This window comes from Pituophis catenifer, unplaced genomic scaffold (genome assembly GCF_029215685.1).
Source record: "Pituophis catenifer annectens isolate HBS135680 unplaced genomic scaffold, rPitCat1.0.hap2 SCAF_4, whole genome shotgun sequence".
NCBI lineage: Eukaryota > Metazoa > Chordata > Lepidosauria > Squamata > Colubridae > Pituophis > Pituophis catenifer.
This window is the reverse complement of record NW_027256884.1, coordinates 105,100,678-105,128,120: the sequence shown is the minus strand read 5'-3', so window position 1 is coordinate 105,128,120 and position 27,443 is coordinate 105,100,678. Positions and strand designations below refer to the sequence as shown.

At 36.8% G+C, this 27,443-nt stretch overlaps 1 protein-coding gene across 5 annotated transcripts; it reads right to left on the bottom strand.

The window, feature by feature from the left end:
• Positions 1-1,309: 1,309 nt before the first annotated feature.
• Positions 1,310-20,248, bottom strand: SPART (spartin). 5 transcript variants are annotated; one of them, XM_070942792.1, is made up of 10 exons: positions 19,747-20,248; positions 14,964-15,782; positions 13,761-13,958; positions 13,334-13,390; positions 12,668-12,772; positions 8,772-8,895; positions 6,719-6,913; positions 5,208-5,366; positions 5,030-5,120; positions 1,310-2,548 (listed from the first exon to the last, which is right to left on the bottom strand). In XM_070942792.1, the coding sequence occupies exons 2-10, from the start codon at positions 15,771-15,773 to the stop codon at positions 2,335-2,337; spliced, it is 1,953 nt and encodes a 650-aa protein (XP_070798893.1). In that variant the 5' UTR covers positions 15,774-15,782; positions 19,747-20,248; the 3' UTR covers positions 1,310-2,334. The 5 variants fall into 5 exon arrangements, with proteins under 5 accessions (XP_070798893.1, XP_070798888.1, XP_070798889.1 ...); XM_070942787.1 differs by lacking the exon at positions 12,668-12,772; XM_070942788.1 differs by lacking the exon at positions 12,668-12,772 and having other exon boundaries at positions 19,904-20,248.
• Positions 20,249-27,443: the final 7,195 nt, after the last annotated feature.

The window sequence follows — 27,443 nt, the reverse complement described above, 5'->3', positions numbered from 1 at the left end:
GGACTTCAACTCCCAAAGTTTGTCAGCAAAGCTGGCTGAGGAACTCTGGGAGTTGAAGTCCACAAGTCTTAAAGTTGCCAAGTTTGGAGACCCCGGAATCCTAGCCCAAGGTAGAGTTGGATCTCAATTCCCATAATCTGCTAGCCACTAAAGGCAGTTAACATCCAAAACACCCAGAGGGGATCATATATTATGATTATGATGTTGATATGATATGATTATATATTAAGCTTTGCTGGCTGGGGAATTCTGGGAGTTCAAGTCCTCCAGGCTTAAAGTTGCCAAGGTTGGAGACCCCTGCTGTAGAGTGTCCATTACAAGGGCTTGGTACTATCTTGACGACTTTCTACAGTATCTATATGTGCACATGATGATAGAAATACTTGTTTAGCTCTGATAGCTTCAGGAAAGGAAGGTATGAGCAGATAGTACAGGTCAACAGTAGCCATCCTTCTTTATAAGATATTCATCATGACCATCTGACAAAAATTTAAAAATAAAACCATTAAAAGAAATTAAAAATAAAATAAAAACAAGGAGGAAAGGGCAGACTCTATGGACTACTAGGTCTTTTTCTGCCATCAGTTTCTGTTTCTTAAGATGGCCTTCTGAACCAAGATAATTCAGCTATATTACAACAAATTCTTGCCCATCAACCTGGTGTAATGAAAAGCAAGCCTTGTTTTCTGCAGCTGTCTTGTCAATGAAGACATCAAGCAGTTTCATTAGTAGTCATTTGGTATGGATAACATCCAGATACCGAATTTCCTTATTTTTATCAAATGCTAAACGTAGAATCACTACTAAAGATCCCTATTTGGCACAATATGTTTTTCAAACTGAATACCCAAAGATTATTGCTATTTTGCACTTACACTTTGCACATGTTCATTGCTTTTGCTCCATTTTTTAAAAACCTGGCAAGAGTAACTTAACAGGGATCTTACTGCCTCTCAACTTATAATCATTGATTTGTTTATACTACATTCTTCATTTAGGGACACAGTGACTAGTGGTCTTAAAACATGACTGACCACTTGCAAATGCAATACTAATAAATAAAAGTACTTTTGATCAATTTGTGCATTTCTAACCAAATTTGATGTATTTGACAACACATTCCAGAGTGATAGTAACGTTGACATAGCTGAAGAAGCAAAATTTAACTGAATGAAATGTCAGCAACCAGTGATCTTTGCAATATCTTTTCAGTCATATGTTCATTTAGCTTTTTTGCTTAATTATTTAATGGAACTTGGTTATTAAACAAGGAGTGGATGTATTTAAATAAAAATGAAGATAGCCAAAATATGCATCTTAAGTTTATTTATAATTTTAAATTCATAAGTCATTTCAAGTGTTTAGCTCCTTAACCAGTGAACGTACTATCTTTTTGCTATACATTTGACCACCAGTATTAAATTCCATATCAATTTTAGAGGTTTAGAAGTAACCTCTAAAAGTTAGAAATTCTACATTAATAGCAACTGCTTTTTTCATATTAAAGAGAAGGAAATGTAAATGTCTAACAGAAAATGAATTTCATTCTCTTACAAGGCAAAAAGATATATTTCTGAATAATACAGACCTCTCAATAAAATAATTTATAATAAATGATTTTACAATAAATATTGAGTACAAAACTTTTTCTTCCTCCATAAATGGACTCTTACTTTTTTTAGCAGAAATCTTTTTTCATAGAATTCAACATCATATTTTGCCATCTATTCCAATTAAAACTAGAATTTCATAAAGCTGGTTTAAACTAAAGTGAATTAATAACAGTAATAGTGACAATATCAATCTTTGGTTTCTCTAGAATTGGAACTGACTTTGCTAGCTTAAGAATTTGCTAGCTTAATCAGTTGTTTATGTAATACAGTTCAAATATATATGCTACCTAATCAAATCAGGTACAGTTGAAATAACTTAAATAAGATTCAGGAAAAAAATTAAGTAGAAGTTGTTAAAACAGTACATATCAAACTAAATTCTAATACTCCATTTTACAACTTAAAAAGCAGCCATGTTTCCTTGTGCAAGTTAAATGCTATTGCAAATTTAGTTTTCATTTAAATTGGCCTTCTGCAACCTGATGTTCTCTAGATGTGCTAAAGTACCATGTTAGATAGAAGTTGGTTTCACACGTGGAAAGCGCTGGGTTGAAAGAGGCTGCAATACTGGAATTATGGGAAGAGAAATAATTTTTAGAAAGGGTTAATCTTCAAGTTTGATAAATTAAGTCCAGACGTTGAAGATTATAAAAATACCAAATCTGTTAATTCATTTCATTTAAATATATATTAAGGCTTTTGGCAATTCAGTTGCATGGATTTATTGTTCATCTTTTTTTTCTCTCTTTTGTAGAGCTTTATTTTCATCTTTTTCAGTAATCTTATAATCATCCAGGACTGCGTGGCCTGTTTCCTTTGCAGTTTTCTTGACCATAGCTTTGATTCCAATATGGTCGATATTAAAAGCTGTTACACCAACATTAATGGCAGAACTCATAGCATTATTTGTAGCTTGGCCAGCATCATCCCCGTACCTAAGAAGGAAAATATAAGACTTAATTTTCAGCGCAGTACAATTAAGGAAAGCTGTTTTATACATACCCTGATTCCCTGAAAATAAGGCATCCCCTGATAATAAACCCAATCAGGCTTTTGAGCGCATGCGCTGAAATAAGCCCTCCCCGAAAATATTTAACTGCATGCACAGCCAGTCCCCGCCATTTCCTCTGGTTAGGGTTAGGGAAACACAGCTGGAAATCAGATAAGACTGCTAGAGGAGCCCCGTCTTGCTCCATGCGCCCCAAAATAATAAGACCTCCCCGAAAATAAGGCCAGGAGCTTATTTTGGGGTTAAAAAAAATATAAGACAGGATCTTATTTTCGGGGAAACACGGTATTCCCATGTGCTGCACATTGTTAATCATTAACTGGGGGAAAAAACCCTTACACTTAAGAATATAGGGAAAAAAAAAAAAAAAGCCCAAAACAGTTCCTTTGCATAGAGCTCCTGGGTGTGGTGGGGCTTTTTGGTGTGCCGTGCCCCAGGAACTTTTTGCAAACAGGCATTTTTGTGCTTTGGGGCTGCTTTTGGCCCTTTTTTTTTGCCACAGCCAGCCCAGCAGCCAGCCCAGACATGACTCATCAACAGCAAGAGGAACATGAAGGGCACCTAGGATAGTGGAGCACATAGCAACAAGGGTCTTGGACTGCAAGGTGTCAAGGGAAACTGTGGCTACGTGGCTGTAGCTTTCCAGGTGTGCAGTTCTGGGGTTGCTTGCCGCCCCACAAAGCAGGATGCATGGCAGCCAAATGGCAGTAATGGAGGAGGGGAGATAGGCAGGTGCAGGAAGTTGGGAACAATCCGTTACCTTACTAAGACTAAGGGCTGGTAGGAATCAAGCCTGGAATGGCTTAATTTTAGGGATGGGGACTCACTTAACAAACCATGATTCTGTTAATAATGGCAACCGGGATGACAGGATTGCAATCACAAAGTGATCCCATCATGTGATATTTGCTTTATGACCGCAATTGTTTTAACAATGGAAAGTTCTGTCCCAGTTGTGGTTGTAAATTAAGGACTACCTATACAACAGAATGTAGGCAATAACAGTTCTATTTCGGATATAGATTTATCCTTTGTTCGCTTGATTTATTTTAAATATGTATGAGATCTATTTAGAACATGATGGCTTTAATTCTTTTTTTTGTAAAAATGACTACTCTTGTGACTTAGTTAAATAAATAAATTTTATTTATTTATAAATTTAAGATATAAGTATATTATTTTAAACTTTAACTGTTATGATTCATGATAAACAAAAACATTATATGTAAGCGTTTTCATTTTCTGGTTGATCATGCTGGAACATATTACCCTATTTTCCATAGAAATATCATTTAAAATAATGCAAATTCAAATAATGTGATCATTTCATAGGATTAAATGTATAAATCAAGACCTATCTGTACTGAAAAAATGAGAATACCTCACATAATTTGTCACACACAGCCTATCAGATATATTTTCCTAGTGAGCTAATAAACTAAATCTGTTAATATACCCAAAGAGCAACAATAACCCTTTCCAATTTGATGCCTGTGAAATGATGCAACTTTAAAGCTGGTGGAGTATTACCAACATTGAATTCAAGTGCGCATGAGATTATAGGTGTCCATGGGGCTGTCGGGGGGGGGGGGTGAACGATGCTGAAACATGTTGCAGTGCCAACCATGTGACCTACATACATGCATCTCCCTTTGGGGTACAGCATGAAAGCCTACAAGCTGTAAGCCTAAAAATACTTTGTCATGTTCATGTCTTTGCAGTTGTATTGCATGTTTGTGATTGTTCCCTAAAGCCAATGGAAGCATATGACTTATCTTGCCCAATTTAAAAAATGAGACAAGTCACAATAGGCTTGTGTTTGGGTGGGAGACCATCAGAAAAGCCCTTGGTTGTTAAGTTAGACTATGAGATTCAAAATACACTCCAGGAGGCAATGCAACCATTTGCGTTGCTGAATTGTTGGTAAGAAAATGATAGGAATGTGTTCATCTAGTCATCGGGAATCCAGCCTAACTCTAGGGAGTTGTCTTTCCACTTTAAAGCAGCTGCACAGCTGGAGGTGAGTGGCAGGCAAGCAAGCAAAACCAAACACACACCCACACCCCGCCCTGTGGAAAAATTGTCTTCTACGAAACTGATCCCCAGTGCCAAAAAGGTAGAAGACTGCTGCTCTACAACATATTACATAAAAAGGCTGGACTAAAGGATTGTTGTTTTGGTCCATGTTACTTCTGGCATTGCAGGGAAGAAAAATTTGGGGACAGGGACTATTGAATAGAAAGATTCTTCAGCAACAAAGCCTTTTTTACTTATCTCTTATTTCTATATAATTGAGAAAACTATGTATTTATATCACAATAATGTACAATTAAGCAATAGACAAAAAGTACTTTTATGCAATTGTTATTCCCTAACAGTGATTTATGCAGAAGAGGAAAAAACTTACTTGAACCTGACTGTCTTTACTGTCTCTGTAGATACATTTTTAGCAATGCATTTTGCGGCACATTCCAAACCCTGCCATATTGTTGAAAACCCTGCAAAAATAATTAGAATCAGAAGATAACTAATATATAAACAATTAGCTTAATATGCATTGATAGATAATTATTTAATTTGGTTACCTTGAACTCCACTTGCTGCTACAACTAGAGCACCATCCAAAGTTGATTTTCCATCTTTGTCTTTCTTAAGGGATTCTGGAACCAGTTTGCTTCCGTGTTTCTTCACATGAGGGGCTAACTCTCTGCCAACACAACTTGCCACAGAACAAACACCTTCAACTAAAACAGAAAGCACTATTGAAGGTGACATTTTTTATAGATACTTGGTCCATTCTATACTCTGTTCAATCAAGCCTTATAAACACATTTTGTCTGACATTTCTTCCAATTATTTTATTTCTCAGAAGCAGCAATAGAAATGGTAACATTTCATCATTTTTATATGATGCTTTTATATTGTATAAACCAGCTTGAGTCGCCATGGACGAGTAGGTGGCAATATAATTTTTTTAAAATAAATAAAAAAAAATCAACAGATATTCATCACCTTAGATTCATAATGCAACTCAGATAACTTAGGCTTCTGATATCAGGGATATCATCTATCTTAAGAAGGCATTTTCAGTAGAAAAGTGAGTTTAAATATTTTAAATAAATAAATGTCTAGCAGCATATTAAACAGTTTGATTTTAAACAATTGCAGTTTAACTAGTTTCATTATGTACAGAGATCATGTAGTTGATGACAAGACCAAGTCACAGTCAAAATAGACTGAATTATTTGAACTGCTCAGAGCTGCTTATAATATAAGTGACTTTAACTTCTACCAATATGTGCACCGATTATGAATTATAGGAGTTGAAGCTCAATACATCTAGAGAACACCAGGGAAAGGAAGGTTAGTCAACATAATTTGGACTATAACAAATTGAGGGCAAGTTTTCTTAGATGAAAAATCATAGATTACTAGAAGCTATGCTGAAGTTTAGCACTTCTGTCAATAGAGCAAATTATTTGAAAATTGATGGCAAGATTTTACTATATAATAGATGGTTTTCCCCATATTAAACTATGATGTTTAATCATGTTTGGTTAAAAGTCACAGTTGACCATGTATATACACTTCCATAAGCTATAAGCAAGTGTACAAAAGTGCATACTGTCAAAGTTTCTTTTGAGCCTATAAAACCCTCCGGACTGGGTAGGTTTATGGATTAAAGGGCAAATTTCCAGCAGCTCAAGCTTTTTTTCACACCCAAAGAACATCCTGCTCAAAATTAGGGACCTGGCCCTACCTACTCCACATAGTATGGAGTACAACAAACTGATCACAACATTTATTTGAGGAGAAGAATGAATATGTGCTAAAATATGCCTAGTGATATATTTGTAAGCAAGCATAAAATGGTTTGAGAGAATTATTGAGATTAAAAATGTCTAATTTCTCAGCGAACGCTCCCTTGATAGCAACATGGTAATCACCTATGGTCCAATGCTCTGAACTCTTTACTTTTTTCTTAATATTTATAAAAAGGACAAAAAAAATCTGAAACTACAAAACATAAACTATAGTATAGACCATGCTAAGCAACTCAGGACTTTCCCAAGGAAACTGGATTTCCATGTCTTACCCAAGAACTGACTGACTTTGACTGCTCCCCCTGTAGCTTGCCTTGCCACATGCAGTCCCTTTGCTACAGTTGGGTTGACCTCCAAAGGTTTTTCTTCTGGGTGAATGTGTTCTCTTAATTTAGAGGCTCCTTTATGGATTGCTTTTCCAGTATATTCTGCTCCTTTGACCAGACCCCAGCTCAACCAGGATGCTCCTTTATGGAAATATATCAAACAGTGTTTATGAAGTACGGTAATATTATCAAGAATTAGCCCTCAGGACAAAATTTTGTTATTGTTAACTCTAAAATCAAAGCTTTTATTATTTATTCAAATTGCAATATTAGGAGATTCATATAGCCAGAAGACTTCCCCCACATGGTCTAAGGCCAGTCAAGAAATTTCTTTCTGAAATGAAAATAGACATGGGATCGCTTCTAAGTCATGGTATATAATTGGTGAATCAGTGTCTCCTAGACGTCTGACAGAGTTGAATATTTTCTAAATGAATATCTTGGTTTAGATTACCATTTGATTTTTAGTCACTGAACAGTCAGGGAATTATTTTGGTTCACGGGTAGCCCTCGACTTACAACCACAACTGAGCCCAAATTTTTTGTTGCCAAGTAAAATATTTGTTAAGTGAGTTTTGCCCCATTTTATGACCTTTTGTGCCACAGTTAAGTGAATCACTGCAGTTGTTAATAACCCAATTGTTAAGTGAATGTGGCTTCCCCATTGACTTTGCTTGTCAGAAGGTCACCAAAGAGATCATCACGTGATCCCAGAACACTGCAACCGTCATAAATATGAGCCAGTTACCAAGATCCGAATTTTGATCGCATGACTATGGGGACACTGCAATTGTCGTAAGTATGAAAAACTGTTTTAAACCACTTTGAACAGTCACTAAATGAACTGTTGTAAGTCGAGGACTATCTGTACTTGTTTTAAAAGAATTTTTATTGCCTCTCTGAAAATATTTTAAGATTCAGATTTTAAAACAAGAACTTATCAGTACAGGTAGTTTTCAGTTAACATTGGTAATTGGGATCAGAATTTCCATTACTAAGTATTGCAGTTATAAAACATGATGTCACATGACCACATTGCTTAGCGAAATAAGCCCAGAAGACTTTGGCTGGTGTGCAAACAGAGGCTCTGGGCGGAGCACAAGAGATGCCCTGGTTGCACCAGTATGAAAGAAGACCATGCCCAGTATAGCAGTGGAAGGTGATGCGGCAAAGGTGGGTAAGGCCAGGTTGTGAAGGTAGCTGGCAGCAGCTGGTAGGTGGGTAGCCAAAAGGTCATAAATGCAGGTGGGTCTGAATTTTGTTCATGTGACCCACAGGGGTGCTGCAACAGCTAGAACTATCGGTACTGGTTGTAAGTTCCTTACTACAGCACTGTTGTAACTGAGTGATTGCTTAACAAATGGATGTTAAGGGAAGACTACCTCTGCTAACTCCCTTTCTGCCTCAGAGCCACACTAGTATCTTAAATTCAAACCTGTCTTTCAACTAATGAAAATTAGCCTACGTCAATTTTTAGGGAAGGTGTTCATGCTACACACTAATTTTCCTTCAGCCAAATCTTTAAGCAATTAAAGAAAGCAGTTGCAACCTATGTTTTCAAATCCATTAAAATAAATATCATCAAATGATAGATATTTTCACCATCTAGATGTCACTCTGGAACTGAAGTGCGAAACTGGAAGCCAACTATTCAGTTTTTAAATATATCTATTGATTTTTTTAAAAAACCATCTTTGCACTAATGTAACTAATAATAAACACAAATTACGTTTGGCTGCAATTTCTGTTTACAGAACTTTAGTTAACATGGTTTTACTAAAAAATGGATTTACTCAACTGTTTATTAGCTATCATGGTTTAGTCATAAATTTTATATTGGCATAATAGCAAGAGATAAATTAAGCATCAATGCAGATTTACTCAAGTTAATACCATACGTATGCACAGATATTATAACTTCCATAAGACCAAGCCACACTTGGAAATTTGCAACATATAGTATCTAAAGTCTGGTACTTTCTTCAAAGTCTGAGAGTACCTGATAAGATGCCATGAGCTATTTTCTCACTCCAGTCAGGTAATTCACGATCTCTCTCTTCAGGCACTGGTTGAATACGTACAATTTGACCAAGGTTGATCACATCACTTGAAGCTTCAGCAGGCTAATATGTGAAATTAATATCCACAAAAATAAAAACAACAGAAGACGAAGAAAAACAGTTATATATTAAATTAGCTAAAAATCATGTCATCCTACATAGAATTTACTTTGTGGCCAAAACATTTTCTGATTTGCAATATGTATTATTATACATTTTAGAATACTATTGAATTTGACAAAGTATTGCATAACAGACTTGCATATTCTTAATTGAGCATTATCCTTTGAAATTTTGTAAACTCCTCACTGATAATATGCTTAAATATTCTTTAAAAAATAATATTTCTCAGAGTTGCTAGACAGCTACACTGCATTCTTGATTACATAATTCTACATTATCATGATTAGGAATTTTACTTAAAATGTTTTTATATAACATGCTGATAAAGTCAAAACAAAGTAAAATTTTGGAATTTAAATCCCAATAGATCTGATAATTAGATCAGGGAAAGACATTCTATACAAAGGGATTCCCTCTAGAAATCTTGATTTGGAAGGTTACCAAGTTATTTATTACTTCCTATCTATTTTGCTCTGATGGACCCTATATCTAACCACCTTATTCAACACGTTTAATGGAAAGGATTGTTGGAAGTTCTAGTTCAATAACTTCTGGAGGTTCACCTATTCTCCAGCTTTGTTTTAATTAATTTCAATTGAGAGCCTTTAAAATAGCATATCTTGTATTTGTTTACTAATTGCTTTACAGTTACTTGTACTTCATTAGGTACAATAGAAAGGTTATATAGAAAGTATTCTTTCAGCTTAGAAAAAAAGCCCACTATTATTTCATTCAGTGCTCTTATTTGCCCTTAAAATTGCAATCCGTTCAAAACTGAAAGATTATATTCTGGGTTTTCCCCATCCCACCCCCAGAGCAAGAATAAGAAGGGTGAATGAACTTCTATGTGTTCTGCCCTCACAAACAAAATAAAAGCATGCATTCTATTTATTCTGGGTTTTTCTCACACTGGCACAGCCAGGAATAGGACAAATACAATAATGTGATAGTTAGATGGCACCTTTTGTCAGTTACCAGCTGTACATTTTGGATTAAGAACTAGACATCAATAATAAAAATGTCTAAGTAAATTAATTTCAAGAAATTAATTATCTAGGTAAATTAATTTCAAGGTTAAGAAGGTGAGATAAAATGTGGAACCATTATCACTGCTATAATCAATTAAGTCTCCAAAGATGCTACATTATTTTGGCATTATTTGGCATCATCAATATCTCATTAATGAGTATACTGTATGCATCACAATGCAAACTCTATATAGAACATTTATCTTGTACATTCATTAAATAATTGCACATTCACAGAATATGGCTATTTAATAAATGCTGGATTGACATCATTCTCTATGGATCATTATTAGTTAGCATATATGTTTACTGGTTAAAAATGGCCTGTAGGGAACAGGAATGAAATGTAAGTAACTACTCTATATTAATTATTAATCCTCAGTAAATTCGCTAAATAATTAGTGTGAAACAGAAAGAAATATTTGGTAAGCCAGAACAGTGTTTTCTTATGCCACAAAGGTGTAGCTGAAAAGGTATATTGTTTTAAAAACATTTTATTAGTTGGTCATTCAGAATTTATAAGATTAATGATAGTATTCTTTTTTATTTCATAAATATTATAGTAACTGAAAAATAATGTAATATTGAATCTGATAATAAATAGTTTGAAAATTGAATTATCTGACCAGGATTGTTAATGGCTAAAATTTACAATATAATTTTAAAAAATATAAAAGTGGACATTTTTCCAGAATTGTCCACTGAATCTTATCAAAAAGAATTGCCAATCCATTTTCTATATGTTTTTTTTTAAAAAAACTAGAGCTGCTTTTAATGTGAATCATTGCAGGAAACTGGTTTAAGAAATTCACACAATATGCTAAGCTAAAAATAAACATCTATATTTAAATATAACAATTTGTGAATTAGGCTTGTAATCTACACTCTTAAACAGCAAAGAATGGAAGAGGAAGCAGGCATAAAACTTCACGGATAGGTCTGAGAAGATTGCAGTATTGTACACTGTAAAAAAACAAGGACTGATGACCTCAGGTCATAACATCATGATAAACCATACGTGATTTATAACTTAGAACTCTCTATGATCTTGGCAACTGACTTACTCAACATATTCCTCAGAAGTTGATGAACAAACTGGGCCTATTAGGATTTAATACCCCTTTATGTAATTGGATACTTCATTTCCTTATTGATAGGCCCCAATTTATGCAAGTTGGAAGAAAAGTTTCCAACTCCATCTCCTTGAGTACAGGTTCCCCACAGGGCTGTGTCTTGAGTCCGCTACTGTTAACGACTACTGTGCCAAATCTGCTACAAATCATATTGTGAAGTATGCAGGTGATACTGCAGTGTTGGGTCTTATCCAGGACGACAATGAAGATGCGTTTAGGGAAGAGGTGAAGGCTCTGGTGGACTGGTGCAATAAAAGTAACCTGGTTCTAAATATTAATAAAACAAAGGAGATCATTGTAGATTTTAGAAAGAGCCGGCATGGTCATACTCCACTCAGTATCAAGGATGCAGCTGTAGAGATGGTTGACAGTATTAAGTATCGGGGGGTGCAGATAACTAACAATTTGAACTAGTCTCTCCACCTTGGTGAAGCTTGCAAACCAGCATCTGCATTTCCTGCATCAGATGAGGAGAGCACATCTTTCTTCTTCTGTCCTGGCCACTTTTTACAGAGGCACGATTGAGAGCGTTTTAACAAACTGCATCATTGTTTGGTTTGGTGGCTGCAGTGCCTCAGAGAGGCACTTTCTCAGAGAGAAAGTCCATTCAGAGATTGCTAAGGACAGCTGAAATTATAAGAAGCTCGCTTCCTGTCATTCAGAATACTACTTATAAGCTCTATGTGCTTAGAGCTCAAAGCATTGTTAGAGACCCCATACACCCACTTCACAGTCTGTTTCTGTTGCTCCCCTCTGGGAGGAGGTTTAGAAGTATTTCTAGGAGGACTACCAGATTTTGTAACAGCTTTGTCCCCTATGCCATCCGTCTGGTAAACTTGCAAGATTCATTTCTCTTGTTATATGCTGTACATGTATATATCCGAACTAGACTGTTGTTTCTCTGTGTCATATAATATATGTGGGTATATGCATAATTTTGTATTGATTTATTTTGTCATGTTTATGTAGTATATATTAGAGGAAGAGATCCTTTGAGAGCTGTATGCAACAAAATTTCATTTTAATGTACGCCAATTAATATACATTCAAAGTGACAATAAAGTTATTCTAAGTCTAAGTCTATCAAGGTTAAAAATCTTTTTATGTTTGGGTTTACATATTGTATATAATATTTTATCAGTCAATATTAATTGTGCCACCTCTCCATAAGTTTTATTATAATATTTAAAGTTAGATAGAGTTTGGATTCACTGAAAGTGTCTCTGCTATATTCTTTCTAGCAATTTAGGTCCATCTCATTATTTCCAACATTCAACTGTTCTATTCAATTGTTGTCCAGTTCTATTATCAGGCATCTTTTAGCATGTGTTTTTCTAAACATGGCAAGCACACACTAATTGCCAAACCAGCATCCTCCAAATCCCCATTTTTTTACATATATCTAATATTTATTGGTTCAATAAAATTGGTTCACAAAGTAACTTTTTTGGTGACATATATATTCTACAATAGATAAATGTTGCACATTGCAAAACCAAGGCTATTTGTAAAACTTTGCCACCACCATTAAATCATAATCCTCAAAGTTACCTTAGTTCCAAGATCTGATATCTGTTTTAACATATCCTCAAAAAGCTCTTTGTAAGACCTTTGGCATTCTGATGGAAACCCTACTCCCTCACGGGATCTTGGAGCCTGCAGTACCATATCAAGGACATCAACAGTTTGAAGGCTCAACAAAGAATCCATTCTGCATTCTTTCACAGAAACAGCATAATTCCCTTACAAAATTATCCTTTTAAAATGAGATGCATGCAAGTGAATTCAGACTAATAAAGATCTCAACTTGTGTTTATACTATGAGATCAAGAAAAATTCAGATTTTAGAACCAGAATAATATCCAAGGTGAATAATAAGCAAATAAAAGTTAAATAGAGAAGAAAAAATAAACTGTAATTAAACCAGTTTACTATTAAACAATAGATTTCCAAATGTCTACAAAGGAGAATGTAGTTTCATATTTAAAGATTATCATTTTACTCAATAAGGTGTGACAATAATTATCTGCTATTATATACATATTAGATGACCATCTCTTCTATTACCATCAGCTAAATTTTCTACCATCCTAGCACTTCTAATTTTTGTTTTCATTTCATGAATGGGTTAAATAAATTAGATCTTCATAATCTTATACTGAAATATCTGGTTTAAAAGGATGTTCTTTTAAAATATCTGTAACATATTTTGCTTACTGTTTGCAACTGGTCAAGTATTCCCATCATTTTTGTTGTAATAGTGTCTTCCTGAATCTACCCGAAGGAGGTTTTTTTTGGATGAGGGAAGAGGAAAACATAAATAATTTAATTATGCAAAATGCATAATTCTGGTATCTTACTATAATTAAATCCCATAACCAAAATCAATACAAGGCCAATGATTTTAAAAGGCTGCAACAGATGTTTTAAAATGTCAAATTATAGAATAGAACCAATACTCTTCCACAATATAGCTGTATTTTATTAGAAATCACTTTGTCATGTTCGTGTCAACTGGGCTGCTATAGAATATATGATAAGTATACAGAGATGCCTGTCCAATAATACATATGCTGGGTGATATGAGTAGAAATTCCAGTGCACTGGAATTTCTGTCAATGACTGCATGAAATAAGTATTTTACCTGTATTCTAAGGTCAGTCATCTGTTTCAATAGATCTTCAAATAGTTCTCGGTCAGCGATTGGAAGTTCTGAAGACAACACTACTCCTACATAGGATCCTGATACCTGTGACATCATATCAGGGAACATATAGACTCCAGTCCTGCATGAGAGAACAGGAGACTGGCTGCACATAAGAGGATATATCCAGTCACAAACCTGGAAAGGGAGAAAGCCAAATAGATTGAGTATTTAATGAACAAAATACAAAGACATTCATTGTTTAATTTTAAAAAATCAATATAATAAATAAATCTGATACTTTCATGGGTCCTTTTTTAGAAGGTCTTTGTTGAAGGGGACCAAGAATTACATTTATAAGGCTATTTTCAGAACTATACGTGTATAGCTTTCGGTGTATGAAATGGTCCCAAAGAACTTAACCAGTTATAATTATCCCCAAATATTGCCTTCAGCATTTAATTATATACATAACCTTCTATGTAACTGATATAGACTGTCTTAATATGTAGGCAGGCTTTTCTAGCAGAGGCTTAACAAAAAGCTATCATTGTATGATAATGTTTTTTGTTAAAGCCAGTGAAATGTATATACAGTACATAGTCTAGGGTTACAGGGTAGCAGTCTGGTTCATATCAAGTCATATTAAGTAGCCCTTGAGATGACACATATGCTTTAACAGTAGCTCTCCAGCACTTCCTCAATATACATGGAAAGCTGACTTCAGCGTTGACTTACAGCTAACTAAACAGATTTTTCATGGCTTCTGAAGGATTGACATTCCTTACCTTAGAATGTCTGATGAAGATGGAAGTTCAAAGTAAAACATATACTGAATGCAGTTCACAGGTTGTAAAGAATGGGGCAAATTTATCAATGACAATTAAATAGCAAGTCAAGATAAAGATAAACCACAACATAAGTAATAGATTCAGTTGTAGGTATGGGGTTCATGAATGCTTATTAGCCTGCACACTAAGTTTGCTTTGGCCTTTACTACTACCTTACTTAAAAAACACACCTTAGGAAACACGTCTCTATGTGGAACATCCAAAAAGTCTTTGAATGAATATAATTTGAAAACAATTATTTCCTAAAGCACAAGTAGAACATCTTTGGCCTCCCAAAAACTGCTGGCATTTCCTCATGGCTTCCTATCTAATACCTTGGGAAGACTGTAAGTACAAAGAGAACAGGCATTACCTGAAGGAAAGCAGGAGGACGATTGTGGGCGGTTGCAGCATCTGTATCCAAAAACTTTACAATGCGAAGATATCCAGGATATGAGGGAGCACTAACTTGTCCATCAGGGGTGACATAGAAAATCTGCACACCATGGGGAATGAGGATTAATTCATCAGCATCTACTCCAAAATTATCAACAGGAGGTGGCTGAGTACATTTTTTATAGTAATCCTCTCCAACAGATGAGAATTCCCCAGACTCTGTCCCATAAGACACAGTATAGTGGCCATCAGTGGCCTCTGGAGTATAAGCAGGAGGTGCTTCGTTGGGCATTGAAGTTGATGGACTCACTGCAGCCATTTGCCCTTGGCTTGTAGATCCAATATTTCCATGGCTTGAAAGTGGTTGAGGGGGTGATGTCAATGAACTGGGCACAAGAGGCTTCTCAGGCTTTTCTTTAGATGGAATTGTTGGATATAATTTGGGCATCTCTATATTGGAGCTAATGGTAGTGATATTTACTTGGGAATTTTCATCTAGAAGTCTCAAACGAGCAGTAACATTTTCTAAAGTTTCTCTCATCTTTTGCTGCATTTGCCTAACAGGTATAGCATGGCTCTTGGTGCCTTCAAGACCTTCTGATGGAATACAAACTCCTTTGCTTAAGTGGGTAAGCCCCTGCCTATAATAATTCTTTGCTGCTTCTATTTGACCCAATTCATCTGCATTCAATGCTTTATTAATATACACAAAAGCTTTCTTGTACTCATCTTCAATTGCTCTTGCATTTTCATTTTCTTGCATAGCTGAATCCTGACCTGGCTCCATTATTGCACACTGAAACATAGAATAAATTAAGTGGAAACACTGAACAGAAGCGAATACATTAGTGGAAGGTTATCTAAATCCAAATGTTAAAGTGAAATCAGCTATACACACACATACACACAGAATGTTTATGTTAGATGACATCTTAAAAGGACATCAAATGATATTTTTATTAAATAGTTTTCTTTGTCTTTGAGTCTGGAGAATCTGGAGTCCTTCAGATATTGCTCAAATTTAATAATCCAGCCATCAGGATCAAAGGTGACAGATTCAAAAACATTACTCAGCAACATTTGGAGAGCTATAAAATCTGTATTCCTGATCTGCAGCATCATTGATTTAATCAATGTATAGCAGGGATATCAAACTCAATTTCATTGAGGACTGCATCAGGGCTATGGTTGACCTCGGGGGGGGGGGGGGCTGGGTGGGTGTGGCCAGTTTGACACCACTCCCCAAACTGCTGGCATGTTTCCTCTTTGCACTGGGTAGACCGGCCCGAAGCAACCTGGGTAGACTGGGCCGAAGTGATGTGGGTAGACTGGTCAAAGCGATGCGAGTTGGCCCCTTACATTTTCCAGGACAGCCTTGTGGGCTGGATCCAACCACATTGCAGGCCCGTGGGCCTTGATTTTGACATGCCTGATGTATATGTTGCCTTAATCTTAACAGTAACTCTAAGCATCTTGCAAAGCCTAAACAATTAGGATTTAAACAATGAAAAGAGAAATTAAACATATAATGGAATTCCATTAGTCAAGGAATTTGGCTGGTGGTCCAGGAGAAGGGCCTTCTCTGCCATATCACCTGTCCTTTGGAATATTTTATCCCTTGAGGTGGGATCAACTCCCACCCTTCTGACCTTCCATAAGGGCCTGAAGATCTGGCTCTGCCAGATGGCTTGGGGCTCCAAGAGGGGAGCAACACACTGGAGGCTGTTGATGAATTAAGAGGCACTCCCACTTCCTCCATCCCACGCATCCTGCTCCCTCCCTCCTCATCTTGTTTTGAAGTGACTCCCCAGAGTCACTTCAAAACAAGATGGGCGACAAAACAATTTAATAAATAAAAATAAGTAAAAATAAAATAATCTTATTGTTGGGGGATAACAAAACTGATTAAACACTATTAAATGTACGGTAGATCAACAAATGGGTTGCTAAATTACATTGTCTCAGGCACTGTTTCAAAAAGGAGACTTTCAAGGCTTTCCAAAAATACCAGAGGTTCAGGGCCACACAAACTTCAGGAAGAATATTGTTTCACAGGGCAGGAGCAATCATAGACAAGGCACATCTCCAAGGTCCTGCAAGATCACATTACTTTCTGTAACAGAATCTGGAACAAGTTTTACCATGCTGGTTTCTTCCCAATGTTGCATATTTCTAATTCACTTACAAAATTTTTCTGTCATTCTGACCCAATGCAAGAAAGATAGAAATGAAGGCCCCCTCAAGTAAAACCACCTCCTGAAATTATCCAGGTTTCTCAAGATATTAAGTTAGCAAAGAAATAAAAAAAATATTTCTTATTGGCCTATGAACTCGAATGTCTGAGCATTTGCTTTTTCAGCTACTCTTCCAAACTAACAGACTTTTTAACAGCAGTCCTTGCCAATGTCAATAGAAAATTATACACTTCAACATCCTGTCATCTGGAATTCCAGCTTCCGGATAAGTCTAGTTCAAAAATACATTAATTATGAATATCAAATTAGCTTCTGATTAAAGGAAAAGGAAATGCTCATTAACTGCATCTGAATCAAAGTAAGCCAACTATAATCTTCCAATATGGTCAGTTTTAGATACCTCCAAAAATTTAGTCTTAGATATTATCTAAAGATGATTTATATAATGTGACAGACACTACTGATATAATTATAGGAAGATTGAATTTAAAAGTAAAGATAATTGTCGATGCAGAAAATTATAAAATATTATATAATGTTGTTATTTATGTTTTGTATTTTACCGTTTGGTGTATGTGTATGTTCTTTTTATCTTTTTTCGTTTTTGTTGTTGTTGTCTTTTTCTATTATGTTTTTGGTTTTAAAATCACTAATCTTATTTATCTCCTTTACAGTCAAGTGAAATCATAGTCACTATCCGTGACTATATCTCATTTGCCCATCACTCCTGGATAATTACTGTTATTGGATGGTATGGAAACTCAATGCAATTACATAAATGGTTCATACCTGTTTAATTCTTTTTACTGAATAAATCACAATTATGTTCAGATAATATACTAAACCTGAAAATAGGCAGTATAATTGTGCATACAGCCAAAAATGACTGCTCTTCAATATCATATGACATTATCCATTACGTTAAAAATCACAATTTCTGGGGTTCTTTATGGATACTACCAAATGCTTCCAGAGGTCAATATAGCCATGAGGTCAACATAAGACAATATTTTTGCTTATAAGTCACAAAAGCTGATTTTACATATTGTATTGTGGATTAATTCTGATTTAGACATTCTGATCTTAAATCTCATCTAATAAATGAGTTATTTCAAAATGTATCATGGTATAACTGGTGCAATGAAAACATTTCCTAGAAATAATAGTTAGGTTTGTTGTGTTTTGGAACAAAAAATGCCTCTGACTACAGTCTCAATTCAACATTCTGACAACAGCAATGCACTTAAGGAAATATCCTAGTCATGATGTTATGTATAATTTAACTAACTTCAGATTCAAGTTACAAAGTTCTGCCTCAGATATCAGTATTCTAATCTATGAGAATCTACAATCAATAGACGGAATGGCTTGAGCTAGAGCAGTTAATATACCATAGTTTACCTGACTAATCCCGGATCCTACATACTGTGTGCAGAATTGCCTGTGTTTACACAACATCTGAAACCATGACTTATAAATTGCTGAGCCAAAACCAGATCATGGTTTAGCAAAAAGACCATACTAAAACTATGTGACTTATTCTGGTTTAGCAAATTGTACAAATAGGGCCATTACAATTTGCTTATGTTCCATGATGGAATCATTCTGGGTTCACATCACTAGCTTTGCAAGATATTTTATCAGTTTACTGCTGTGTAGGGGCTATTTAGATTGTTACAGTTCATTTCTGCACATACTAAATAAGAGCATGTTCTGCTACCCACAATTTATGGAGCGCTGGCATGAGTACATTCTCCCAGTTCTGTTTTATTCTGAGAATTATACAATGTAAAAGCTAGAACAACTCTTAAGAGATTATTTAGGACCTAAATAAATTTTAGGTCAATCTTCTGGCCGCTAGTGAGCAACTAAGGTTAAACAAATAATGACTTGCCTATGATTAACCCAATTTCAACAAGAGCTAGGTCTACAATCTAATATGAAATATAGTATGTCCGTGTATGACCTAAAGTTTTTCACTTGGAAGTCTGAAGGAGCGCATAATCTTGAAATACTATGCACAATTCACCTAGACATAAGCACCCCCTGTGCACAATTCACCTAGATGTAAGCACCCCCTGTGCACAATTCACCTAGACGTAAGCAACCCGTGCACAATTCACCTAGACGTAAACACCCCCTGTGCACAACAATTCACCTAGACGTAAGTATCCCCTGTGCACAATTCACCTAGACATAAGTGCTGCTGAACGGAATGGGAACCAGCTGGTAAATGTTACTGGTTTGTACTTAAAACACCATTGAAGGAAACCAGATAAACAGAGTTGGAAAGGACCTTGTAGGTCATCTAGTCCAACCCCCTGCCCAAGCAGGAGACCCTACTACACCATTTCTGACAGATGTCAATCCAGCCTCTTCTTGAAAGCTTTAGCCCAGATTTAATAGATAAACAGAACACATTCAGAGAATCAATCTCCATAGTAGTTACTTGAATGCATCCATTAATAATAATAATAATAATTAAAAAAAGCAACGCAACCTTCTTCCAACGCTGGGAAGTGAGGTTTCAGACTTCAACGCTATTTTGAATTATTCAATACTCACGATTTGCGTCACCGGCCAAGGAACGAAGTCAAAACCTCCCTTAAGTCCAAACCAGACCAACCCACGAGCCGTTTTTTTATTTTTATTTTTTTTATTTTTTTAGCGAGGCTCGACTTTTTAGATTGACAAGTCTTCTTCCTGCCAAGCCTGCACCTACCGCAGGGCCTCTACGCGTCTGCAGTCCACAGGTCACTTCCAGCACCGCAACAGGGCATCACGGCTGAGCCGAAAGAACCGGGGAGGGGACGGCAGGACGTCGCGAGTGGCTAATGAAACTTTCACCCGGGTCAACAACGCTCGTAGTCAACACTTCTCCCGCCGACCGTCTCCGTCCCCCGCCTTCTCCTTTTCACTCACCCCCACAACTCCTCCGGGCTCTTTGCCGCAGAAACACCTGTCCAATTAACCCTCCGCGGCTCCGCGGCTGCTCCAGTTGTTGGGGCCGCGGCTCATGCGGCGTCACGTGAGCGGCTGCCGTCAGCCGCCAGTCACCAGACCGGCCTTTCCCTCAAAGCCAGAATCTTCTGGTTCGCTTCGGTCCCTTTTTGGCCGCCAGGAGGAGCTGCCGCCCATCCTCCTAGAAACCGCGCCCGCTTTCTCTTCTAATTATACCGTAATTCTTGTAAAACAGAGGTGAGCAACTATGGCCCTTTTATGACTTGTGGACTTCAGTTCCCAGAATTCCTGAGGTAACATGGCTGGCTCAGGAATTCTGGGAGTTGAAGTCCACAAGTCATAAAAGGGCCATAGTTGCCCATCTCTGTAATATAAAACACTAGTGGTCTTTCCGCTTTTGTTTAAAGTTATGGTTTTCTTTCGGAAAAGGAATGGAGTCGAACAATTGAGAAGATTGTAACAGTAACAGAGTTGGAAGGGACTCTTGCAGGTCATCTAGTCCAACCCCCTGCACACGCAGGAGACCTGTACTAGGGATTCAAACCGCCGATCGACAAGCTCAGTGTCATGGTGGTATCCTTTCGCTTTTGAAACGCTGGGAATTGTACTTTTAAGGAAAGTGTCCTATTTACCCCTTTTTAAATATTTATTTATTTATTTATTTAATTTGTCAACAAGTACAAGGAAACAAGTATCAGTAGAGGCTTAGACCTGGAGACATGACAAAATTTGGCACAAATAAATGGATATAAATAAGCAAAACACAGCCATAAACATATAACATGAGTACATATGAATGGGGACAGTAGGACAGGGATGGTAGGCATGCTGGTACGATATGATCATAATCATAATATATGATCCCCTCCAGGTGTTTTGGAAGTTAACTGCCTTTACTGGCTGGCAGACTATGGGAAGTGAGATCCAACTCTATCTTGGGCTAGAACTCAGGGGTCTCCAAACTTGGCAACTTTAAGACTTGTAGACTTCAACTCCCAGAGCTCTGGAAGTTGAAATCCACAAGTCTTAAAGTCTTAAAGTTGCCAAGTTTGGAGACCCCTGGGCTAGGTGATGGTTGTATAGGAATCTCCCTTACCAGCTGTTCTGTTGCTTCTGTGACTGCAACTGAAATTAGTTTTGTGCATTGTGTTTTTTCCCCCCATCACAGTATGGAAAACTCCCGCTGAAGAGCAGGAGACCAGGCTGAAACACAAGACCCTGTGCCCAAAAAGGTTGTACTTTAAAGCATGGCAGGATTGATAAGAACCAGTTAGGTGTTATGGTTAAGGCAGAGGTCTTCAAATTTGGCAGCTTTAAGACTTGTGGACTTCAACTCCCAGAATTCTCCAGCCATCAGCCAGCTATGCTGGCTAGAGAATTCTGGGAGTTGAAGTCCACAAGTCTTAAAGCTGCCAAGTTTGGGGACCCCTGGGTTAAGGCATTAGAGTAAAAATTGGGAGACTGAGTTCTAGTCCTGCCTTAGGCACAAAACCAGCTGAACTTTGGCCAGTCACTTTCTCTCATTTGAACAGAAGAAGAAAAAAAGTATTGTGAAAAGCTGTGATAGTTTTGTTTTAAGGAAATGAAATTGCTGCCAGCATATGGCAAATTTTAGAAGGACACAATCATGCAGTGATTATATATGAGGGAGTCTTATGGGAAATACACTCTGATGGGCCTCCAGTAAGCCAATTTGATGGCAAAGACAGAAAGCAATACTAGTCAGCTCAAAATAATCAGCATTTTAATTTTCTTATAATACACTAGAGGTATGCTAGAATAGGAGCCTTGTGATATATTAGAAGTGTAATTAAACCCAATTTGGGAGTGCTAAACAGAATTTTTGAAGTTTGCTTTGTTCACAAAATTTTAACGAGTTCAAGTTTAATTTCATAACAAAATGCTTTACATATTGAATTTCCACTTGTCAAGCACTTAAAGCAGTAAAAAAAAATCCTCTATAATGATTTTTTATACAGAATGTATCAAAAAGAGATGTAACACTGTTAGAAGAATTATCCTTCTGGGTTCAGCTCCAAGTGGGGAAAAAGACACTGGAAACATGGAGACTGCTTGGAAAGATGGTTTAATGGTGGACAGGATCACATGGTTTGAGTTCCTGAACAGAAAAAGGGCGAGACGCAGTGAGTGCCCGGGTTTTATTCCTCTCTGGCTTTGAACTTGTGTTAGTTTCTGTTGCTAGATGGGTCCTATTGTGTTGGAGATGATAGTCCATTGACAGAGATTGAGTTTCTGCCTCTGGCCCATTGACAAAGGGTGGGGGACAAGAAGGTGAGAGCTGCTTCGTCTTTTAAAACATGCTTCTCCATTTCTCATCCAGGGAAACATAATATTCTGCCTTTTTAATATTTCCTAAAATATTTCATTCTTCTAGGAAAGGGGTGGGTGCTAACTTCCTACACTGGCTTTGAACTTCCTGGGGCCCAGGAAGAGTAAGGTGACCAGACGTCCCGCTTTTGAACAATTTGTCCCGCGTCCCGCGGCATTTTAAAAAAGTCCCGATTTTTGGAAAGAATGCACGGCGCAGCGGTGGGTTGCTCCTGGCTGCCTCCTGAGTCCCAGCTGATGGCTAGAGGGAAAAAAACTGTTTAAACTCTTGCCGCGGGGCTTCAAAGGGCCGCCCTACAGCTGATCAGTGTTAAAAGAAAACAAATGAGTAGACCGATGCCTGCAAAAATAGAAAAAACAGCCCCTTAAAGGTTCAGCATAGGTTAATTAGCACAAGTTCATTAGATCGGCTTCCTGACTCTCAGCTGATTTGCTCCCAGCTGTTTTGCTCAGGGCTCTGTAGTTGCTAGCTGCAGAGTGGAGATTTTTTCCCCCTAACTATGCTTTAAAAGCAAAACTGAAAGTAAGCAGGGTCTTTGCTGCAACTTGGCAAAATGAGGCAGAGAGAGATTTCTTTAACTTTTTCCTCACCAAAAAAGGTAGGTGCAAAACTGCAAACAATGGGAAATTTAGGGCAAAAGAGGAGAGTTCAAGATTTTAAAACACAAAAGAAAAAAAGCTCTATTTAACTAGGGAATTGTAATAATTGAGATACTATTAATTGTATATTGTGTTGAAAGCAGAAATGGTTAAGTTGTGGTTTGGAGGAATATATAGGGGCAATTATTTGATTTATTATTATTGGTAAATATAATTAATTGATTTGTAAGAAATTGGATTGCATGGAAATAATTGGAATATTCATGTTCATATTGATTAATGTACAAAAAAGATAGTTATATAACTAATTGATTTATATTAAAATGTTGAATTTGTAATAAACAACTGTATTACATAATTACATAATTAACCAATGTGAGGATGGATATAAAAATAGATGACAATGGGAAGGGGTATAATATAGAAGGGAAAATTTGAATTTGATTAAGATTAGAGATGAGGTTGAAGAGTAATATTGGTTTTAAAAAAAATAGATGAGGAATAAATATGGCAAAAAGAAAATATAGAAATTGTAAATTTAATTGAAATGACTAAACACTGTTTAAATTTGTGAACCAGCCAAATATTCTGTTCAAAGAAAACACATTGTATGTTTGTATGTGTATTTCTAATTATTGCTATTTATTCATATTTGTTCTCTTTTATTCTTTAAAGTTTAACAATTCATTCTTTATCTTAATATCTTTATATTTGTTTGGGGTTGGCTTTCTTCCCTTTCATCTTTTTTTTTGTACAGCAATCTTTCTCCTCAAACCTACCACCTCTCTCTTTTCTTTCCTTCTTACTTTCTCTTCCCCCCCTCTTCTTCTCCTCTCTACTTCCTCTTCCTTTCTCCTTCTCCTCCTCTCTTCCTCCCTCTCTTACCCTCACTCCTACTCTAATTTCCCTTCCCTTCCTTCATCCCTCTCTATTGCGGTATCCTTTTATGCATATGGACTACTCAGAGGGCTGAAAAGTTATTTTTGACTGGTCCTCGCACTTTTGACCAGTCCTCGAACTTACGACTGTCCTCACATTTTACGTTTTTTGCCCTATCTTATCACCATGGCGAAGAGAAGCAGTTGTGAAATGAGTGACATGGTTGTTAAGAATGCTACACGGACATAAATGTGAGGATGGTCATAAGTGTGAGGGCCAGTCAAAAGTGCGAGGACCTGTCAGAATTGACTTTTTTCTATACACATAGCCATGGCCACCCGGTCACATGACCAGTTAGCCATGCCCACCCAGTCACATGACCTCCAAGCCACACCCACAAAATGGTGGGCATCCCGCTTTACCAATGTTAAAATCTGGTCACCTTAAGGAAGAGTATCCTGATTAGTTGCTCCCAGAGGTCAAGCTAGCCTTTTAGGTTGTCTGTGTGCTAAGTTTGGTTGAAACTTGGTGGTGGGCAATAAAGGGCAATTAAATGGTTCTGCCTGAAGGAGGTAGATCTTTGTTATGTAGAATAGACTGGCTCAGGCCTTAATGGCCCATTAACAAAGGTGGGGGGCTGAGTTTCTGCTTCTCTTTTAGGTAAGGTGATCAGACGTCCCGCTTTTGGCGGGACAGTCCCGATTTTTAGCAATTTGTCCCGCCTCCCGCGGCGTTTTAAAAAAGTCCCAATTTTTCATTCTGCCTCCTGAGTCCCGGCTGCCTCCTGAGTCCCAGCTGATGGCTAGAGGGAAAAAAACTGTTTAAACTCTTGCCGTGGGGCTTCAAAGGGCCGCCCTACAGCTGATCAGTGTTAAAAGAAAACAAATGAGTAGACCGATGCCTGCAAAAATAGAAAAAACAGCCCCTTACAGCTTCCGCATACGTTAATTAGCACGTTGATTAGCTCGGCTTCCCCACTCTCAGCTGATTTGCTCTCAGCTGTTTTCCGCAGGGCTCTGCTGCTTGCTAAATTGCTCGAGCAGATTTTTTTTTCTCCTTGTGCAAACCAGGCTCAAAACGAAACTGAAAGTAAAACAAGCTGTTGGCTTTGCTGTTTGCTGCAACGTTGGAAAATTAGGCAGCAGATTTATTTTCTTTTTCCTCATCAAAAAAGGTAGGTGCAAACAATGGGAAATTTAGGGCAAAAGAGGAGAGTTCAAGATTTTAAAACTCAAAAGAAAAAAAGCTCTATTTAACTAGGGAATTGTAATAATTGTGATACTATTAATTGTATATTGTGTTGAAAGCAGAAATGGTTAAGTTGTGGTTTGGAGGAATATATGGGGGAAATTATTTGGTTTATTATTATTGGTAAATATAATTAATTGATTTGTAAGAAATTGGATTGCATGGAAATAATTGGAATATTCATGTTCATATTGATTAATATACAAAAATGATAGTTATATAACTAATTGATTTATATTAAAATGTTGAATTTGTATTAAACAATTGTATTACATAATTACATAATTAACCAATGTGAGGATGGATATAAAAATAGATGACAATGGGAAGGGGTATAATGTAGAATAGAAGGGGAAAATTGAATTTGATTAAGATTAGAGATGAGGATGAAGGGTAATATTGTTTTTTTAAAAAAATAGATGAGGAATAAATATGGCAAAAAGGAAATATAGAAATTGTAAATTTAATTGAAATGACTAAACACTGTTTAAATTTGTGAACCAGCCAAATATTCTGTTCAAAGAAAATACATTGTATGTTTGTATGTGTGTTTCTAATTATTGCTATTTATTCATATTTGTTCTCTTTTATTCTTTAAAGTTTAACAATTCATTCTTTATCTTAATATCTTTATATTTGTTTGGGGTTGGCTTTCTTCCCTTTCATCTTTTTTATTGTACAGCAATCTTTCTCCTCAAACCTACCACCTCTCTCTTTTCTTTCCTTCTTACTTTCTCTTCCCCCCACCCTCTTCTTCTCCTCCCTACTTCCTCTTCCTTTCTCCTTCTCCTCCTCTCTTCCTCCCTCTCTTACCCTCACTCCTACTCTAATTTCCCTTCCCTTCCTTCATCCCTCTCTATTGCTGTATCCTTTTATGCATATGGACTACTCAGAGGGCTGAAAAAGTTATTTTTGACTGGTCCTCACACTTTTGACCAGTCCTCGAACTTACGACTGTCCTCACATTTTACATTTTTGCCCTATCTTGTCATCATGGTGAAGAGAAGCAGTTGTGAAATGAGTGACATGGTTGTTAAGAATGCTGCACGGGCATAAATGTGAGACCAGTTGGTTTTAAAGGACCTTGCAGAGTGCTCTGTAAGGAGTTTTAGAAGATTTTAAGCTAGGATTTTAATCAGAATTTAAAACATTTTAACTAACATATTTAATATGACGCGGGAAAACACCCGAGATTTTAATTTTTTGCATATATATATATATATATATATATATATATATATATATATATTTAATTTGTATGCCGCCCTATCTCCGAGGACTCAGGGTGGCTCACGATGGCAATCGACCAAGCGACTGTTAAAAACAACAAATATACACGAAAGAATAAAAGTTTTTTTTAAAATTTAAAATATACTACCCCATCAGTCCAGGCCTTTCTTCATATGTTTTAGTCTCCAGGCCTTTAATCATCTTAGTTGCTCTTCTCTGAACTTTTTCCAAAGTCTCGTTGACTTTCGAAAAAATGTAGAGAAGAACAACTCAGCAATTCTTAAGTAATCTCTAATAATTAGAGCAACTTTAATTGACCTCCTTGAAGTGTTCCCATCGGCTGCTCAGTTTTGTCTTTTTTGGTCCAGTTGGCTCTTGAAAAACGGGGTGGGGGGTGGGGGGGTGGAATCACCTTTGGGATAATCATGACTTGGATGACTGAGAATCTCCATAGACGTTCAGCTCTTTAGCTTTTTGGGGTAACTATTAAAGGAGGTGTTAGCTGCCTGCTGATTTTAAGAATGGCTTTATTAAGCCAAAGTTTAGATAAAATGATTTAGATGGACGAGCTCTGGTTGAAGCTAATTCATGGCTCGCTTGTAAAAAGATCTTAACTTAGTTTGCTATTAAAATTAATGGGCCAGGCCCTCTCATGTGAAGACAACCAGAGGATTGATTTTTCCCAAACTTCAGGTCCAGGTCAAATCCAAGCCATTGTTTGTGACATCACTTGCTCCTCTGAATCTCATTGGCTGGAGGACCATGGCCAACTGTCAACATTTCCAGCAGTGTTGGCTATTCTGGATGGCAGCACTGCCAAGATCAGGTTCAAAATACCTGGATCCGAAGAAAAGCGACTGCAAAATTGTTTTATTTAGTATTTATTTATATATGGGGCGAGGCTAGAAAAGTGGGGTTCAACACTACACTAGAGAAGTGTTCATACCTGCTTCAGTAGCAATCTCCACACTTGGGACTGAATCTCACCAACTACA

Excerpts from the sequence above, each read along its gene's own strand:
- SPART (XM_070942792.1), bottom strand. The coding sequence starts at position 15,773 with ATGGAGCCAGGTCAGGATTCAGCTATGCAAGAAAATGAAAATGCAAGA. Across the intron at positions 13,391-13,760 it reads TGACTGACCTTAGAATACAG|ATTCAGGAAGACACTATTAC; the intron begins GTAAAATACTTA and ends TCCTTCGGGTAG. Across the intron at positions 5,367-6,718 it reads CAAAGTCAGTCAGTTCTTGG|TTGAAGGTGTTTGTTCTGTG; the intron begins GTAAGACATGGA and ends TTTCTGTTTTAG.